Below are 19,630 nucleotides of genomic sequence, written 5' to 3' on the forward strand. Positions count from 1 at the left end.
TGATGTTACAGAGATGGAGATAGGTGGTCTTAGTGACAGCAAAGATATGTGGTTGAAAGCTCATCTCTGCATCAAATATGACACCAAGGTTACGAACAGTCTGGTTCAAACTCAGACAATTGCTAGGAGAGGGATGGAATTGGTGGTGAGAGAGTGGAGTTTGTGGCAGGGACTGAAGACGATGGCTTCAGTCTTCCTGATATTTAAATGGAGGAAATTTCTGTTCATCGAGTACTGGATGTCGGACAAGAAGTCTGACAATTTAGAGACAATGGAGGGGTTGAATGAGGTGGTGGTGAGGTAGAGCTGGGTGTCGTCAGTGTACAAGTGGAAACTGATGTGTTTTCGGATGAGGTCACTGAGGAGTAGATAAGAGATAGGAGGGGGCCAAGGATGCATCCTAGGGGACACCAGAGGTGTGGGAGTGGGAAGAGAAGCCATTGTTGGTGATTCTCTAGCTACAATTAGAAAGATAAGAATGGAACCAGGCGACTACAGTCCCATTCAGATGGACGATGGTGGAGGCGTTGTAGGAGGATGGTGTGATCAACTGTGTCAAAGGCTCCAAGCAGGTCGAGAAGGACCATATATACAGTTGAAGGGGATGCAGTTAATCATGTGGAAAAGTTTGCATACCTTGGTGGGTTAGTATCAGAGAATTGAAGTTGTGAAGAAGACATCAAAAGAAGGTTTGGTCTTGCTTCTGCTGCTTTATGAAGATTATGGAAGGCCAAAGATAGTTTGTTAAAAACAAAGGTAAGAATTTATGAAGCGATTGTTATTCCCATATTGTTATACAGATTGAAGTTTTGGAACATGAGAAAAGTTAATGAACAAAAGATAGTAACTGCAGAAATGAGTTGATTGAGAGGATGGCTGAGATGGTTTGGGCACACTTCATGAATGAAATCAGCTAAAATACTTTTTGTGGTCCTGCATGGAACAAGAAGTCAAGGAGACCGAAGGAAACACTGGATGGACAGCATCAAGAGTGACTTATCACAGATTGGGATGGAGGTGACTGCTATGTAGTGAATTTATTTGGCCCCATCATCACTGCTGCACAGATGGACAGGAATTTATCAGTAGCTCAAGAAACAAGAAGGCTGAGAGGTGACCCAATAGAGGTCTTTAAGATTATGAAAGGGTTTGCTCGGGAATATATAGAAAAGGTAGAAAAAATCAGGATCATAAATATAGGATAGTCACCTAGTTAATTCGGGAGAAATTCTTTACTGAAAGAGTGGTAAGAATGAAGCTTGCTATCACCAGGACTAGTTGAGATGAATAACAGATGCACTCCAGGAGCAGTTAGATAAGTACTTGAGGGAGAAAGGAATAGAAGGATATTATGATAGGGTTAAGTAAAGAGGAGTGGAAGGAGGCTTGTGTAGAATATAAATGCCAGCATAGATCAATTGGGTTGGAAGTTCTATTTCTGTGCTGTAGACTTTATAGGGGAAATTTTAACCTTGCACAATGAGTGGGAGGGTGGGATGTAGCTTAAAATTGCAAAACTCTGAACGCTGACCCTAAACTGCTGTGAAGGCATCAACGTCCATGTTAACCAAGGAGGATTTGGGTGTGGTTGAGTCAGCCACTTTGGAGAGGCAAGACAGTAATTATAATATGTTAATAAGGGTTCTTTCTTTAGATTTTGGCAGAGATTTGAAATTAACACATCCTGAATGGGTTTCCAGGGGAATAGAGAACTCAGCAGTAAAATGGAGGCAATATTAAGCAGCAGGGGGATGGTTAAAGGTCCGGTGTCCCAATATGACTGAAGGATCAATTGCTTCTTAGTTCCCTCTGGGAAACAGTTTTGGTGAGAGTACTTGTTGTGAGAGATGTATTGGTAAAGTTTGGAGGTGTTCACACAAAGAATATCAGGATGTGCAGCGCTATGGCTGCTTTAAATTGGACTTCAGATGAGGAAGTTAGTCACCATCCGCAACAGCAAGGTCAAGCTGTGGTGGTCGCTGCAGTTGGACAACAGGGAAATGGCCAATAGAGGGGGGAGTAACAGAAAACAGAGGAACAGAGAGGTCGAGTTTACCTACTTAATACACAGAGGCTCAGCTTCTTTGATAACTCAGAAAGCACTGCTTCCAGTGGCTGAGATCATCACATCAGGTGGTTACAGATAACTTCAGCCACCTAGAAGAAGAGCTGCTCCCTGCTGTACCTAATGGCTAGGCATTACCAGTGACTGTGCAAGTAACCACTACCCTAATTTCTATTGACACTGGTTCCTTCCAGAGCACTACCAGAAACATAGCGAGGGTCTCCTAGTTGGCTGCACATAAATGCGCAAGGCAGGTGACAGATGGATTGTTTGCCATGGCTGGGAGTTATGTGATGACAATAGCTATAATGAGTTGGCACTCAGATTCACATCTCTGGCTGGCTTCCCACAGGTGTAGAATGTCACTGATCACAGACACTTGGCAATCTGAGCACCACCAGATCAACCTGGAGTATTTGTCAATCACAGGGGATTTCCTTCCATCATGGTTCAGCTCGTGTACAACCAAAAAAGTTTCATGCAGATCTTCACCAGCTTCTCTGGAAGCTGCCATGATGCTTTCATACTGCACCGAATCAACATCAATGGTCTATTCGTATCTTGAACCACCCTTAAGCGGTGTCTGCTGGGCGACAAAGATGATCCATTCAAACTTGGCTGACAAGGAACCACACCAATGAACACCAAGAGTGCTACAAGATGAGCCATATGACAACCAGACGTGTCATTAAGCAAGCCATCAGCATGCTTAAAATGCAGTTCAGGGGTCTGGACAGATCAGTACTTGCCTTTCAGTACTTGCCAGCAGGTGTTTCTAGGATGATTGCTGTGCGCTGCATTCTGCACAACAGAGCACAGCAGTGGGGACTAGAGGTGGAGGAGGAACAAGTTGCTCATTATCTGATGCAAATTCCAATGGACTGGAGAAAGAGGAAGATGAAAGTGGGACACCCAACAGCAGATCAGCCATTTACTTTTCTCCTTAGGATGCCAGGGATGCCCCCATAGCATGATGGTTCAGTTAGTCATTCACACTGGGCCAAGGTAACTTCACATCCCCCACAACGGCCCCCGACCCCACCCCCCACCAACACCAATAATCCCAACCGTCACTGACACAAAGCAGTTCTGTAACCATCCATCCACCCAATGCACATACATAAACTGCTCGCTATCAATTCATGTCTTCACATTCCTCATCAAGCTGAAAATGCAAGTTGTCACTCGTCACGCAAAAACATGAGAAGATGGTGCAAATTAAAAATATTTATGTGAGTTGATAAAAAGGATGGAAACCTAATAACAACATTTTCACAAACACCCATGTGCATACCCTTGGTGAACTACAAAGCTTTACTTTTCCTTTGCCTAGCATTCCTATGTGGCACAACCCCTGTGACTTCAGCAGAGGTAGAGGCAGACTGCTCTGACTGTTCAGACATTCTTGGCTGACGGGCTCTGGGTGTTGGAGCCTATGCGGATCCCACCAAAGACTGCTCCACTTGCACCAGTACAGGGGTAGACTTGACTATCGGGGAGGAGCTAGCATGTCGGCTACTCGTTGGAGGTTGGGGGTGTGGGGTGTGGGGAATGGTTGAGAAGTGGGAGTGCTTTGAGTGGAGTTCCTCACTTCCATGTCCCCTTGTGCCATCATCCCTCACCTGGGCAAGTTGCACATCACTCATTCCTCACTGCTGGGGAGCAGCTTAGTGCAAATCAATGATGCATAATAAGGCCACAGCTAAGGCAGCAGACATGTTGGCATTCATAGTCTGCGCGACCATGGGCAGGGCCTGCATGAACTGATTATATTGCCGCGATTGAAGTTCCACGAAGGATGCCACCCCATGGAAGACATTCTAGCAATGAACTGTGACATCAATCCAGAAATACTTGAGCTGGACTCTTCCATTCTCTCTGCTATTGTGGGCAATGTGTATTACAAGCTGCCAGTACCTTGCAATTTTGCTGCTGCCCCTCTATCATTCTCTTTTTCATTGATGGTCCCTGGGGTTCAGCATCTATGTTCAGCTGAGCAGCACTTGAGGAGGAATTTTCCCTCTGAAGCAGATTCCCCACAGCTGTCCCTACCACCACTCTCTAGTCATTCTAACTTGTGAATTGTGACTCACCAGGTGAAATCCCACCTAACTGTCTAAGAGGACCAATCGAAGTACTCATCAAAGACATGCCTTTGAAAGGGGCTTAGCCTTTGACTGTCCTGAGTCCATGTTCAAACATTTCCATGTCTCTCTCAATGCTCCAACTCCTTCAAATTCCAACTTTGAATTGGTTCTTTAAATAGTCGAGTTGAGATTGCATCATGTAGGTTTGTATCACGTATGCTCACATGCAATGAAGCCATGGAAGTCAGAAAGAAAATGATAATGATGTAGCCATGTTGTAAATTCCCACATGCTCAAACATCTTCCATTTTCATGCCCACAATTGCACCCCACCCCTCCCGTCTCCATGCTCAGAGCCCACCTCTGCATTATTATTGGACCCTAGGTAGCAGTAGTACATTACCTCAAGAAATGAAAAATCCCAGAAACCCAAACAAACTTTCATTGCTACCCAAACTCACTTCAAGATTGCTGGACTTATTGGGAGTGCTAACATGAATAACCTGGACAGTGAAGTTCATCAGATAAAGCAAGCAGTCGCTTGAAAGCAGATCAGTGCCTCAGTCAGCTTTGATTCACCAAGTGGATGGTCACTGAACTGTGCCATTTCCTCCATCTGGACCTGCATCCTCGGAGCACGGCGAGGACAGCGCTGTCAGTGCGTGTGAGGATCATCTTGGCCCTCTGTGCCACAGAGTCCTTCCAGCTGGAGCCAGAAGCATTGTCAATATTCCACAGTTCACCATATATCACTCCATCAGGGAGATAATAGGGGCCTTTACACAAGAAAAAGGGACTCCAAAGTCTTGTCTATAACCAGAGAAAAGCAGGAGAAGCAGTCACGTGGCTTTGCCAGGGTAATGGGAATCCCAATGGTGCAGGGAACCATCAACTGTTTGCATGTGGATTTGCGGGCACTGCATTTCAATGGAGAGATGTCATGGAACCGCAAGGGGTACCACTCCATTAACATGTAGTAGGTGTGCAGAAATGTACAGAGTGTCATGTTGGTGAATGCCCACTTTCCTGTCCACAATGCTTTTATTCTGTGCCAGTCAGCCATTTATGCCATATTCAAGCCACCATGACAAACCAAAGGGTGTCTACTTGGTGATGTGGCCCATGAGTCCCCTCCACCACCCGAACACAAGTGGACAGCACATGTATGACAGCTATGCTGCCACGAGGAATGTCATGGAGGAAACCATTGATTCTACTGTCTGGACTGCCCAGGGGGAGCCCTACAATACTTGCTGGAGTGTGTCTCTGAATTCATAGTGGTTTGTTGCATGCTACACAACCTGGTTCCATGAGGGAGCAGCCTCCACCAAGCCTTCAGCGAACACCTTGGGAGGAGGAAGAGAATGATAAGGAGGAGGAGGAAGGAAGGTTGTATCTGAGACGCCATCACTCCATATGAGCTGTCCACGAGCGGCTTACCAGACACTGGTTCCCCTAAAAAACATCCCCACATCATAGTTATTCCACAGTTACCCACCTTTCCAACCCTCTGCTACGGACCATCACAGCATTCTCTTGGCCAAAATCCTGAAATAAAAGGCACCACAAAAAACCATTCCATATCAACTTTATTTAACAACTCTTCCAATAATAGACAGAAATGAACAATTTTGCCTTGTGCATTGCTTTAGTGCATGTCTTGTGGGTGCTCGCCTCTATACTACCCTATACTAAAACCCGCACCGTTCCAGTATGTGAACTGATGACCTGCGAGTGTCAGATCAAATTGATGGCGCTTCTTTATCAGACACTTGCTCTTACTTGCACGCTTCATCAGGTGGCAGTCTTGGGTATCTGAAATTATAAATGCAGAAGGCTAGGATTGAGGTGAGGGAAAGGGGTTTGGTTGGAAAGCAAGAGGTCCGTGGTCACACTATCTGCAGCTTGCACTTCATGCCAAATGGTGGGATGAGGGTGAAGTGGTGTTTGAGAAGGTGCATGAGGCAGGAACATACCTTCACCCTGGATATTATCTGTGACACCAGTTGCAATTGTCTGTCTCTGCTGGTGCAATAATTCACAACACTGTCTCCTCCAAGGGGTTCAGGAGATACAGGTGTGCTTGCCCCCGCCTGTTCTCTGTTGCTGTCTCCTGTTATGCGTGACCTTGTCCTGGAAGAGAGAGGGAAGGGTGTCATTGAGTATATTGCATTGTGTTTGGGTGATATGTCTGTCATAGCTGCGTACTGCCAATGTGTGGAAGGTGCGAGATGTGGGTGTGAGGTTTGTAGCATTGGGAAGTGTATGAGAGGACCACAGTACCGAAACAGCTCTTATCAAAGTCACAAATGACATCCTATGTGACTGTGACAAAGATAAAATCTCCCTCCTCGTCCTTCTTGACCTGTCTGCAGCCTTTGGCATGGTTGACCATATCATCCTCTTCCAGCGTCTCTCCTCTGTTGTCCAGCTGGGTGGGACTGCTGTCACCTGGTCCCATTCTTATCTAAATCCTAGCCAGAGAATCACTTGCAATGGCTTCTTTTCCTGCTCCTGCACTGTTAACTCTGGTGTCACCCAAGAATCTATCCTTGGTCCCCTCCTATTTCTCATCTTCACACTGCCCCTCGGTGACATCATTCGAAAGTACAGCTTTAGTTTTAACATGTATGCTGACAACACTCAGCTTTACCTCACCACGACTTCCCTCCATTGTTGCTAAATTATCAGACTGCTTATCCAACATCCAATTATGGATGAGCAGAAATTTCCTCCAATTAAATATTGGGAAGACTGAAGCCATCGTTTTTGGTTCCTGCTCTAAACTCCATTCCCTAGATACTGATTCCATCCCTCTCCCTGGCAACAGTTTGAGATTAAGCCAGTCTGTTCACAATCTTGGTGTCATATTTGACCCCTTTATGAGCTTGCGGCCTCATATTCGCCTCATCAGTAAGACCGCCTATTTCACCTCCGTAATATTCACCCCGTCTCAGCTCATCTACTGCTGAAACCCTCATTCATGCCTTCATTACCTCTAGGTTTGACTATTCCAACACACTCCTGGCTGATCTCCCACATTCTACTCTCTGTAACATTGAGGTCATTTGAAACTCTGCTGCTCTTCTCTTAAGTCGCAACAAGTCCCATTCCCCTATCATCGCTGTGCTCACTGACCTTCATTGGCTCCTAGTCAAGCAACGTCTTGATTTTAAAATTTTCATCCTTATTTTCAAATCCCTCCATGGTCTTGCCCCTCCCTATCTCTGTAATCTCCTCCAGCCCCATAACCCTCCGAGATATCTGCACTCCTCTAATTCTGGCCTCTTGTGCATCCCTGATTTTAATCGCTCCAACATTGGTGGCCAGGCCTTCAGTTGCCTCCAAGCTCTGGAATACCCTTCCTACACTTCTTCGCTTCTGCGCTTCGCTTTCCTCCTTTAAGACACTCCTTAAAACCTATATCTTTGAGCAAGCTTTTGGTCATCTAACCTAATATCTCCTTTTGTGGCTCATTGACAAAAACACATCATGTCGTGATCAGAGAATTCCTCTATGCTCATGATGCCATGTGAGACACTCACATGGAAACTCAACTACAAAGACTCATGGACTATTTTTCTTATGCCCGTCACTTGTTCTCTTGATTATGAGGAACTGAAAGTAATTAGTATCAATAAAAAGGTAGTACTTGAAAAATTAATTGGATTGAAAGTTAATAAATTCCCTGGATCAGATGAGTTACATCTCAAGGTTTTGAAGGAGGTGGCTATAGAGATAGTATCTTGCAAAATTCTATAGCTGCTGGAAGGGTTCCTGCAGACTGGAAACTAGCAAATGTAACCCTGCTATTTAAGAATAGAACAAGAGAGAAAACAGAACTCAGACCCGTTAGTTTGAAGTCAGTAGTAGGGAAAATGTTAGAATCTATTATAAAGGATGAGATAACTGGACACTTGGAAAATAATGCTATGATTGGGCAGAGTCAACATGGATTTCTGAAAAGGAAATCATGTTTGACAAACCTGTTGGAGTTTTTTGAGGATGTTAATTGTAGCATAGATAAAGGAGAACCAGTGGATGTGGTGTATTTGGATTTTCAGAAGGCTTTTGATAAGGTCCCACACAGGAGGTTAGTAAACACAATTAGAGCACATGGGATTGGGGGTAATATACTGCAATGGATTGAGAATTGGTTAACAGACAGAAAGCAGAGAGTAAGAATAAATAGGTCATTCTCAGGATGGCAGGCTGTTACTAGTGGGGTTCTATAAGATCAGTGCTTGGGCCACAGCTGTTTACGATCTATATAAATGGTTAGGTATGGGGACCAATTGTAACATTTCCAAATTTGTGCATACACAGAACTAGGAGGGAATATAAGTTGTGAGGAGGACGCAAGGAGGCTTCAAGGGGATTTGGACAGGCCAGGTGAATGGGCATGAACATGGCAGATGGAATATAATGTGAATAAGTGTGAAGTGATCCACTTTGACAGAAAAAACAGAAAGGCAGAGTATTTCTTAAATGGTGAGAAGTTGGGAAGTGTTGATGTCCAAAGAAACCTGGGTGTCCTTGTTCATGAGTCACTAAAAGCTAGTATGCAGGTGCAGCAAGCAATAAGGAAGGCAAATGGTATGTTGGCCTTCATTGCAAGGGGATTTGAGTACAGGGATAAAGATGTATTGATTCAATTGTATAAAGCCTTGGTGAGACCGCACCTGGAGTATTGTGTACAGTTTTGGTCTCCTTATCTAAGGAAGGATATACTTGCCATAGAGGAAGTGCAACGGAGGTTCACCAGACTAATCCCTGGGATGGCGGAATTGTCTTATGAGGAGACATTGAAGAAACTGGGCCTATATTCTCTAGAGTTTTGAAGAATGAGAGGTGATCTTCATTGAAACTTACAAAATTCTTACAGGGCGTGACAGGGTGGATGTGGATAGGATGTTTCCTCTGGCTGATGAGTCTAGAACAAGGAGACACAGTCTCAGAATAAGGGGCGGACCATTTAAGACTGAGATGAGGAGGAAATCTTTTACTCAGAGGGCGGTGAATCTGTGGAATTCTCTACCCCATAGGGCTGTGGAAGCTTAATCGTTGAACATGTTCAAGACAGAAATCGATAGATATCTGAATACTAACAACATCAAGGGAATGGGGACAGTGGGAAAAAATGGCGTAGAGATAGATGATCAGTCATGATCTGCTTGAATGACAGAGCAGGCTAAGCAGGCCGAGTGGCCTACTCCTGCTCCTATGATCCTATGGTTATAAACGTCAAGAAAACCATGACCATGGGACAAGGTGTTGCATCTCTGCCCTTGATCACAATAAATAATATCCCACTGGAAGTGGTTAGCAAATTCTGCTATCTTGAGTCCACAGTGACAAACAATCTGTCCCTTGATGCAAAGCTCTTTACATGCAGAGGGGAAGCAGCTCCCACCTTTGGCTGATATGCAGAACGCGGATAACACCAAGATGACTCTTAGGACCAAGCTGATGGTTTATAAGGCCTGTGTTCTCAGCACCTTGCTGTATGGCTGTGAAACATGGGTGACTTACAGCTACCAGGAAAAGAAGCTCAATAATTTCCATCTTCGCTGTCTGTGGCGCATTATGAGTATATCCTGGCAGGACAAAATCACAAATGCGACAGTCCTCTCAAAAGCAGAGCTCCTAAATATGTTGGCACTACTCAAACAGTGGTGGCTGCAGTGGCAGGATGAAAGACGGTCACATGCGCAAGGACCTCTGTATGGTGAGGTAGCTGGGGCCACACGATCAGTAGGGCGCCCAAAGCTCCGCTTAAAGGATGCTTGCAAGCATGACATGAAGGCCCTAAATGTCGACTATCGCACCTGGGAGTCACTAGCTGGCGGAAGAGGGAAATGGCGACACATCCTGTGGACTGGCGTGGATTACCATGATGACCAATGGCTACAGCAGCTTGGAAACAGGTACCAATGTCAAAAGCAAAACTCACAGTGTCACTTGGCAGCTTCACATGTGGCACTTGTGGCAGAACCTGTCTCTCCAGGATTGGCCTTCACAGCCATCAGCAAATGTGCACCAAGAGAAGACATCCCACCTAAATGGATTGTTTGCTGCGTGTCCATCATCTTTCACAGATGGAAGGATGCCAACCAAAACTTGGGGTCATATGTTATTTTCTAATGCTCCTGTGAACTGCCTTGGAATGTTTTATTCCATTAAAGGTGCTATATAAATATAAGTTGTTGTTGTTGAATGAGGTGGAGCATCTAAATGTTAGGCATGAGTTCTGATTGCTAAAGATTGCCGATGGATGAGTGATGTGGTGTGATGCATTAAGCAGTGTGTGAAATCGCTGATGTAGTGGGTAGCAGATGGCATTTGAAGATGCATTCACTGGCCTTCACTACTCATGTGAAGGTTTTACTGCACTGCAGCCAGGTCCTCTGGGACAGATTCCTTGCATTGATTTCTGTGGCTACCTTCTCCTATTCCCTTCACAGTGTATGCCTTGAAGGCCTCCTGGTCCCCTGTGAAAACATGACTTCTCTCCTCCGAGCCACCTCCTTAGCTAAGGCCTCCAGCATCACATCAGAGAACTTGGGAACCCTCTCTCTGGCCTTCTGCTCCACTGGAGCACTTATTCCTTCTTTGAAACACAGTTTCAAACAGTTCCACCAGCTTCTGCAGCCAGGATGCGCCTCTTCTTTAAGAGGTGCAGGCTGCCTTTAAGAAGGGCAGGCTAGCTGAAATTCATGCTAGTCACACACACACTTGGGCCCTTAGCTGAGTGTTTGGCAGTGGGCTGCACACCACAATGATGCCAATGAATAGACAGCATGAAGTTTGCATGCTGCCTGCATCACCTTGACCAGACGCTGGGTAATCATGCAACACATAGAAACATAGAAAATAGGAGCAGGAGTAGGCCATTCGGCCCTTTGAGCCTGCTCTGCCATTCATTATGATCGTGGCTGATCATCCAACTCAGTAACTGGTTCCGGCTTTCGCCCCATACCCTTTGATCCCTTTCGACCAAAGAGCTATATCTAACTCCTTCTTGAAAACATACAATGTTTTGGCCTCTACTGCTTTCTGTGGTAGCGAATTCCACAGGCTCACCACTGTCTGGGTGAAGAAATTTCTCCTCATCTCTGTCCTGAAAGGTTTACCCCGTATCCTTAGACTATGACCCCTGGTTCTGGACTCCCCCCACCATTGGGAACATCCTTCCTGCATTTACCCTGTCAAGTCCTATTAGAATTTTATAGGTTTCTATGAGATCCCTCCTCACTCTTCTGAACTCCCAGTGAATATAATCCTAAACGATTCAATCTCTCCTCATACGCCAGTCCCGCCATCCCAGGAATCAGTCTGGTAAACCTTCACTGCACTCCCTCTATAGCAAAAACATCCTTCCTCAGATAAAGAGACCAAAACTGCACACAATATTGGTGTGGCCTCACCAAGGCCCTGTATAATTGCAGCAAGACATCCCTGCTCCTGTACTCGAATCCTTTTGCTATGAAGGCCAACATACCATTTGCCTTTTTTACTGCCTGTTGCACCTGCATGCTTACCTTCTGCGACTGGTGTACGAGAACACCCAGGTCTCACTGCATATTCCCCTCTCTCAGTTTATAGCCATTCAGATAATAATCTGCCTTCCTGTTTTTGCTACCAAAGTGGATAACCTCATATTTATCCACAGTATACTGCATCTGCCACGCATTAGATCACTCACTCAACTTGTCCAAATCACCCTGAAGCCTCTCTGCATCCTCCTCACAACTTAGCCTCCCACCCAGTTTTGTGTCATCTGCAAATTTGGAGATATTACATTTAGTTCCCTCATCTAAATCATTAATATCTATTGTGAATAGCTGGGGTCCTAGCACCGATCCCTGCGGTACCCCACGAGTCACTGCCTGCCATTCGGAAAAAGACCCATTTAACCCTACTCTTTGTTTTCTGTCCGCCAAACAATTTTTCTGTCCATCGCAATACACTACCCCCAATCCCATGCGCTTTAATTTTACATGCTAATCTCTAGTGTGGGACTTTGTCAAAAGCCTTCTGAAAGTCCAAATAAACCACATCCACTGGCTCCCTCTCATCAACTCTACTAGTTACATCCTCGAAGAATTCTAGTAGATTTGTCAAGCATGATTTCCCTTTCATAAATCCATGCTGACTCTGCCCGATTCTACCACTGTTCTCTAAGTGCTGTGCTATAAAATCTTTGACAATGGACTCTAGAATTTTCCCCACTACCGATGTCAGGCTGACTGGTCTATAATTCCCTGCTTTCTCTCTACCTCCATTTTAAATAGTGGGGTTACATTAGCTACCCTCCAATCTATAGGAACTGTTCCAGAGTCTATAGAATCTTGGAAGATGACCACCAATGCATCCACTATTTCTAGGGCCACTTCCTTAAGTACTCTGGGATACATACTATCAGGCCCTGGGGATTTATCAGCCTTCAATCCCATCAATTTCCCCAACACCATTTCTCTACTAATACTGATTTCCTTCAGTTCTTCTCTCTCACTAAGCCCTGTGTTCCCCAACATTTCTGGTATGATATTTGCGTCCTCCTTTGTGAAGACAGAACCAAAGTATGCATTTAGTTGGTCAGCCATTTCTTTGTTCCCCATAATAAATTCCCCTGTTTCTGACTGTAAGGGACCTACATTTGTCTTCACCAATCTTTTTCTCTTCACATACCTATAGAAACTTTTACAGTCAGTTTTTATGTTCCTTGCAAGCTTGCTCTCGTACTCTATTTTCCCCCTTCTTAAACAATCCCTTGATCCTCCTTTGCTGAATTCTAAGCTGCTCCCAATCCTCAGATCTGTTGTTTTTTTCTGGCAAATTTATATGCCTCTTTCTTGGATCTAATGCTATCTCTAATTTCCCTTGTAAGCCATGGTTTGGCTACCTTTCCGGTTTTACTTTTGCGCCAGACAGGGACAAACAATTGTTGCTGTTCATCCATGCACTCTTTAAATGTTTGCCATTGCCTATCCACCATCATCCCTTTAAGTAATGTTTCCCAATCCATCATAGCCAACTTGTGCCTCATACCTTCGTCGTTTCCTTTACTAAGATTCAGAACGCCTAGTCTCAGAATCAACTACGTCACTCTCCATCTTGATGAAGCATTCTATCATATTATGGTCGCTCATCCCCAAGGGGTCTCGCATCATTAGAATGTCAATTATTTCTCTCTCATTGCACAATACCCAGTCTAGGATGGCCTGTTCTCTAGTTGCTTCCTCAATGTATTGGACCAGAAAACCATCCCGTATATACTCCAAGAATTCCTCCTCTACGGTATTGTGACTAATTTGATTTGCCCAATCTATATGCAGATTAAACTCACCCATAATTACAGATGTTCCTTTATCGCATGCATCTCTAATTTCTTGTTTAATGCCATTCCCAACATCACCACCACAGTTTCGGGGTCTATATACAACCCCCACTAATGTTTTTTTCCCCTTAATGTTTCTCAGCTCTACCCATACAGATTCCGCATCGTCAGAGCTAATATCTTTCCTCACTATTGCGTTAATTTCCTCTTTAACCAGCAATGCAACTCCACTACCTTTTGCTTTTTGTCTGCCCTTCCTAAATACTGAATACCCCTGGATGTTCATTTCCCATCCCTGGTCACCTTGCAGCCATGTCTCTGTAATCCTGACTATATCATACCCATTTACATCTATTTGCGTGATTAATTCATCCACTTTATTGCGAATGCTCCATGCGTTAAGGCACAAAGCCTTAAGGCTTGTCTCTTTAACACTACTTGTCCCCTTCCCACTATTTTTTACTGTGGCCAAGTTTGATTCTGGCCCTTGACTTCTCTGCCTATCACTTCTTATTCCCCTTACTGTCTTTTGTTCTTGTCTTTGATCCCCCCTCCTCTGACTCCTTGCAAAGGTTCCCATCCCACTGCCATTTTACTTTAAACCCTCCCCAAGCACAAGGACATCAGTCCCGGTCCTGCCCAGGTGTAAACCGTGCAGTTTGTACTGGTCCCACCTCCCCCAGAACCAGTCCAAATGTCCCAGGAATCTAAAACCCTCCCCCTCACACCATCTCTTCAGTCACGTATTCATCCGATATATCCTGCTATTTCTACTCTGACTAGCACGTGGCAATCACAATCCCCTCACCCAAAAACCAGAACTATCAAATTTTTGACCCCAGGAAGACCTTAGTGGATTTAAGTAAAAAAGGTAATGGAGAAAATAATGGGACTTAAAATATTCAAATGTCATGGATCTGGTGGTTTTCACTCTGGAATATTAAAAAGAAATGTGAATAAATTGAAGATGCGTTGAGCCACAATTTTCAAAAGCTCTCTACATTTGAGAGTTTTGTCTTTGGATTCGGAAATTGCAAATGCAACTTAATTAGTTAAGAAGGGAAGGACAGCCCTGTCAATTTAATGCCAGTTGTGGGGAAGTTTCTAGAATCTATCATCAAGTACAGATTGACTGAACACTTGGACAAGTATGACTTGATCAGAGTCAGCATGAACTTGTGAAGAATAGATCATGTCTGGTTAGCATAAGTGATTTTTTTGAGGAGCATGATGGATAGTTGAGTGCCTATGGATGTTGTCAATATGGTCTTCCAAAAGGCATTTGATAAGGTTCTGATCAGATTATGAACAAAAATGAAAGCCACAGAATTGGTGATAACCTTGTGACATGAGGTGGTAATTTATTGGGAGGGAGGAAACAGAGTTTAGTGATAATGGGAACATTCTCTGATTGGCCGGATGTGACAACATATTGAATTAACAGGTACTTATACTCTTTATTTTCTACCCACAGGCATATGTCACTTGTGCTCTTGGAATACAATATGTCGGTTATGTTATGATCTGCTTTGGTGCTTCTAATTCCATTTTCTCTCTAATTTTTGGAAAAGTGTCAAAATATACTGGGCGAGTTCCACTGTTCGCCTTTGGTGAGTTAAGTTGTGTTATGTACCTTAAGATGGCAAAACTCAATGGAATATCTGAGTCTGCATGTCAAATGTTTCCACCAAAAAAAATCTAGTTCAGCTCGGAACCAAACAGAAAATACCATCTGTTGTTGCTTTTAGCTACCGAACTTATCCTGCAACTTTCTGGCCTAGAAATTTTATCAGGACCAAAAAGGGGCACAGTAGAGGCAGGGCTGCATTGCATAAGCCTGTTCACATGGTCATACCAGCATGTTAAAATCATAGTGAAGTGACAGCAAGATTGCACTGAAGGACTATAATCAGATGGTGATAGTACAGGTGGCAACAATAAGGATCGTTGGGCTATTAATGTATTGGGGATGAGAGGAATGATCCAGGTGATGCGTGGCAGCTCGGGACACTGTTGATTGATGCAACTCCTGCTCTTGCTGTCCTTCATGCTGCTGCTCCTCCTCCTGCTGGACTTCTTGCTGCCCAAGTGGTTGTAAGGGCTGGTCCCTTATGATAGCAATGTTATGGAACACACCTTCTCCTCCTCCCTCTTGTTCCAGATGCTTCTTCTGTTTTCCTTGTCCTCAGTCTCCAAAGGCAACCTTACAAGACCATCCATGACTTCAGTACAACTGTCGTAAAAGCAGCCAAAAGCAGTACAGCACCAAAGAAAAGAATTACATTTTTAAAGTCAGAACAGACCAAAAAACATGCAGAGGTTAAGCAGCCTGAAAGAACAAACCAGCAACTAACCTATGGATGACCCCTTTAAATAGCACTGGTGAAGGGTCCTTCCTGCTTGTGTTGTTGGTCAACTTTCTCACATGGCAAGTCAGGCACAGAGACAAGCCAATATCACAAAAGTGTTCTACAAGAAGAGTAAAGCCCTTATTTAGATATTTTAATCAGCCTAGTTAATAGTATTGGATAGTTAGGTATCCATTTTGCAACACCATTGAATTTCTTGGCCTATTAGTTAAGCCTCCAGTCTTCAAAAGCAGTTCAGCATTGGATCAGACCTCAGTGGTTGACTCTTACATGCCCTCTGAAATGGCCTAGCAAGCCACTCAGTTGTACCTAACCGCTACAAAGTCTATAAAAAAGGAATGAAACCGGACGGACCACCCGGCATCGACCTAGGCACCGGAAACGACAACGGCAAACCCAGCCCTGTCGACCCTGCAAAGTCCTCCTTACTAACATCTGGGGGCTTGTGCCAAAGTTGGGAGAGCTGTCCCACAGACTAGTCAAGCAACAGCCTGACATAGTCACACTCACGGAATCATACCTAACAGACAATGTCCCAGACACTGCCATCACCATCCCCGGGTACGTCCTGTCCCACCGGCAGGGCTGACCCAGCAGAGGTGGTGGCACAGTGGTCCACAGTAGGGAGGGAGTTGCCCTGGGAGTCCTCAACATTGACTCCGGACCTCATGAAGTCTCATGGCATCAGGTCAAATATGGGCAAGGTAACCTCCTACTGATTACCACCTACCGCCCTCCCTCAGCTGATGACTCAGTACTCCTCCATGTTGAACACCACTTGGAGGAAGCACTGAGGGTGGCAAGGGCACAAAATGTACTCTGGGTGGGGGACTTCAATGTCCATCACCAAGAGTGGCTCGGTAGCACCACTACTGACCGTGCTGGCCGAGTCCTAAAGGACATAGCTGCTAGACTGGGTCTGTGGCAGGTGGTGGGGGAACCAACACGAGGGAAGAACATACTTGACCTCGTCCTCACCAATCTGCCTGCCGCGGACGCATATGTCCAAGACAGTATTGGTAGGAGTGACCACCGCACAGTCCTTGTGGAGACGAAGTCCCGCCTTCACATTGAGGATACTTCCATTGTGTTGTGTGGCACTATCACCGTGCTGAATGGGATAGATTTCAAACGGATCTAGCAATGCAAAACTGGGCATCCATGAGGCACTGTGGGCCATCAGCAGCAGCAGAATTGTACTCAACCACAATCTGTAACCTCATGGCCCGTCATATCCCCCACTCTACCATTACCATCAATCCAGGAGACCAACCCTGGTTCAATGAAGAATGCAGGAGCACGTGCCAGGAGCAGCACCAGGCATACCTCAAAATGAGGTGTCAACCTGGTGAAGCGACAACCCAGGACTACTTGCATGCCAAACTGCGTATGCAGCATGCGATAGACAGAGCTAAGCGATCCCATAACCAACGGATCAGATCGAAGCTCTGTAGTCCTGCCACATCCAGCCATGAATGGTGGTGGACAATTAAACAACTAACTGGAGGAGGTGGCTCCACAAATATCCCCATCCTCAATGATGGGGGAGCCCAGCACACCAGTGCGAAAGATAAGGCTAAAGCATTTGCAACAATCTTCAGCCAGAAGTGCCGAGTTGATGATCCATCTCGGCCTCATCCTGAAGTCCCCAGCATCACAGATGCCAAACTTCAGCCAATTCGATTCACTCCACGTGATATCAAGAAACGACTGAAGGCACTGGATACTGCAAAAGCTATGGTCCCTGACAATACTCCGGCGATAGTACTGAAGACCTGTGCTCCAGAACTTGCCGCGCCCCTAGCCAAGCTGTTCCAATACAGCTACAACATTGGCAACTACCCTGCAATGTGGAAAATTGCCCAGGTATGTCCTGTACACAAAATGCAGGACAAATCCAACCCGGCCAACTACTGCCCCATTAGCCTACTCTCAATCATCAGTAAAGTGATGGAAGGTGTCATCAACAGTGCCATCAAGCGGCACTTGCTTAGCAACAACCTGCTCAGGGATGCTCAGTTTGGGTTCCGCCAGGGCCACTCAGCTCCTGAATCATTACAGCCTTGGTTCAAACATGGACAAAAGAGCTGAACTCAAGAGGTGAGGTGAGAGTGACTGCCCTTGACATCAAGGCAGCATTTGACCGAGTATGGCATCAAGGAGCCCTAGCAAAACTGAGGTCAATGGGAATCGGGGAAAACCCTCCGCTGGCTGGAGTCAGACCTAGCGCAAAGGAAGATGGTTGTGGTTGTTGGAGGTCAATCATCTGAGCTCCAGGACATCACTGCAGGAGTACCTCAGGGTATTGTCCTAGGCCCAACCATCTTCAGCTGCTTCATCAATGACCTTCCTTCAATCTTAAGGTCAGAAGTGGGGATGTTCGCTGATGATTGCACAATGTTCAGCACCATTCGCAACTCCTCAGATACTGAAGCAGTCCGTGTAGAAATGCAGCAAGACCTGGACAATATCCAGGCTTGGGCTGATAAGTGGCAAGTAACATTCGCGCCACACAAGTGCCAGGCAATGACCATCTCCAACAAAAGAGAATCTAACCATCTGCCCTTGATATTCAATGGCATTACCATTGCTGAATCCCCCACTATCAACATCCTAGGGGCTACCATTGACCGAAAACTGAACTGGAGTAGCCATATAAATACCGTGGCTACAAGAGCAGGTCAGAGACTAGGAATCTTGAGGCAAGTAACTCACCTCCTGACTCCCCAAAGTCTGTCCACAATCTACAAAGCACAAGTCAGGAGTGTGATGGAATACTCTCCACTTGCCTGGATGGGTGCAGCTCCAACAACACTCAAGAAGCTCGACACCATCCAGGACAACCAGCCCGCTTGATTGGCACCCCATCTACAAACATTCAGTCCCTCCACCACCGACGCACAGTGGCAGCAGTGTGTACCATCTACAAGATGCACTGCAGCAATGCACCAAGGTTCCTTCGGCAGCACCTTCCAAACCCGCGACCTCTACCAACTAGAAGGACAAGGGCAGCAAATACATGGGAACAACACCACCTGCAAGTTCCCCTCCAAGTCACACACCATCCTGACTTGGAACTATATCGCCATTCCTTCACTGTCGCTGGGTCAAAATCCTGGAACTCCCTTCCTAACAGCACTGTGGGTGTACCTACCCCACATGGGCTGCAGCGGTTCAAGAAGGCAGCTCACCGCCACCTTCTTAAGGGCAATTAGGGATGGGCAATAAATGCTGGCCTGGCCAGTGACGCCCACATCCTGTGAATGAATTAAAAAAAAGTTTAAAATATCAACCAGCTTTACTTATCAAAAGATATATAAGCACATAAGAAACAGTCATATAGTTATAATTATAAATTTACAGGAGACATCCTTCCACTCAATTCTGGGACTAAGCTAAATAACTTTTAAATAAGTCTTTCTTTTTTGCACATTTACCACTGTGACAGCCTAATTAATCTAAACAGCAAGGGATGTGAGGGATCAGCCTGTTGCTCAGCACTTCAGTTAAAGCGCTCATTCCTCTGCCTTGAGATTTTTAAAATAAATGTGATTTTATGCAGGATAATTAATGAATCCCGCTGTAAGCCAAATGAAAAGTTGTCTCTTAATTCACTGTAATGCTGATGTTGGTGACTGCTGGAAAAATAATTAGAATCAGCATAGCAACAGATCAGAAGCAGTGTAGCCAGTATCTGCATATTCAACTTACCGAGGCCTGACACAGAATCACAGAATCGTTACAGTGCAGAAGAACACAGAACAGAACA

At 45.2% G+C, this 19,630-nt stretch overlaps 1 protein-coding gene across 4 annotated transcripts in view; it reads left to right on the forward strand.

Annotated features, from left to right (window-relative positions):
* The window catches only part of unc93a (unc-93 homolog A), a 220,418-nt gene that overhangs the window by 175,152 nt on the left and 25,636 nt on the right, over positions 1-19,630 (forward strand). For all 4 annotated transcript variants that reach the window (XM_068044639.1, XM_068044637.1, XM_068044638.1 and 1 more), the window contains one exon: positions 14,967-15,102. In XM_068044639.1, the coding sequence (XP_067900740.1) occupies positions 14,967-15,102 (136 nt within the window). The remainder of the gene's footprint in view (positions 1-14,966; positions 15,103-19,630) is intronic.

This window comes from Heterodontus francisci, chromosome 13 (assembly GCF_036365525.1).
Source record: "Heterodontus francisci isolate sHetFra1 chromosome 13, sHetFra1.hap1, whole genome shotgun sequence".
Classification (NCBI taxonomy): domain Eukaryota; kingdom Metazoa; phylum Chordata; class Chondrichthyes; order Heterodontiformes; family Heterodontidae; genus Heterodontus; species Heterodontus francisci.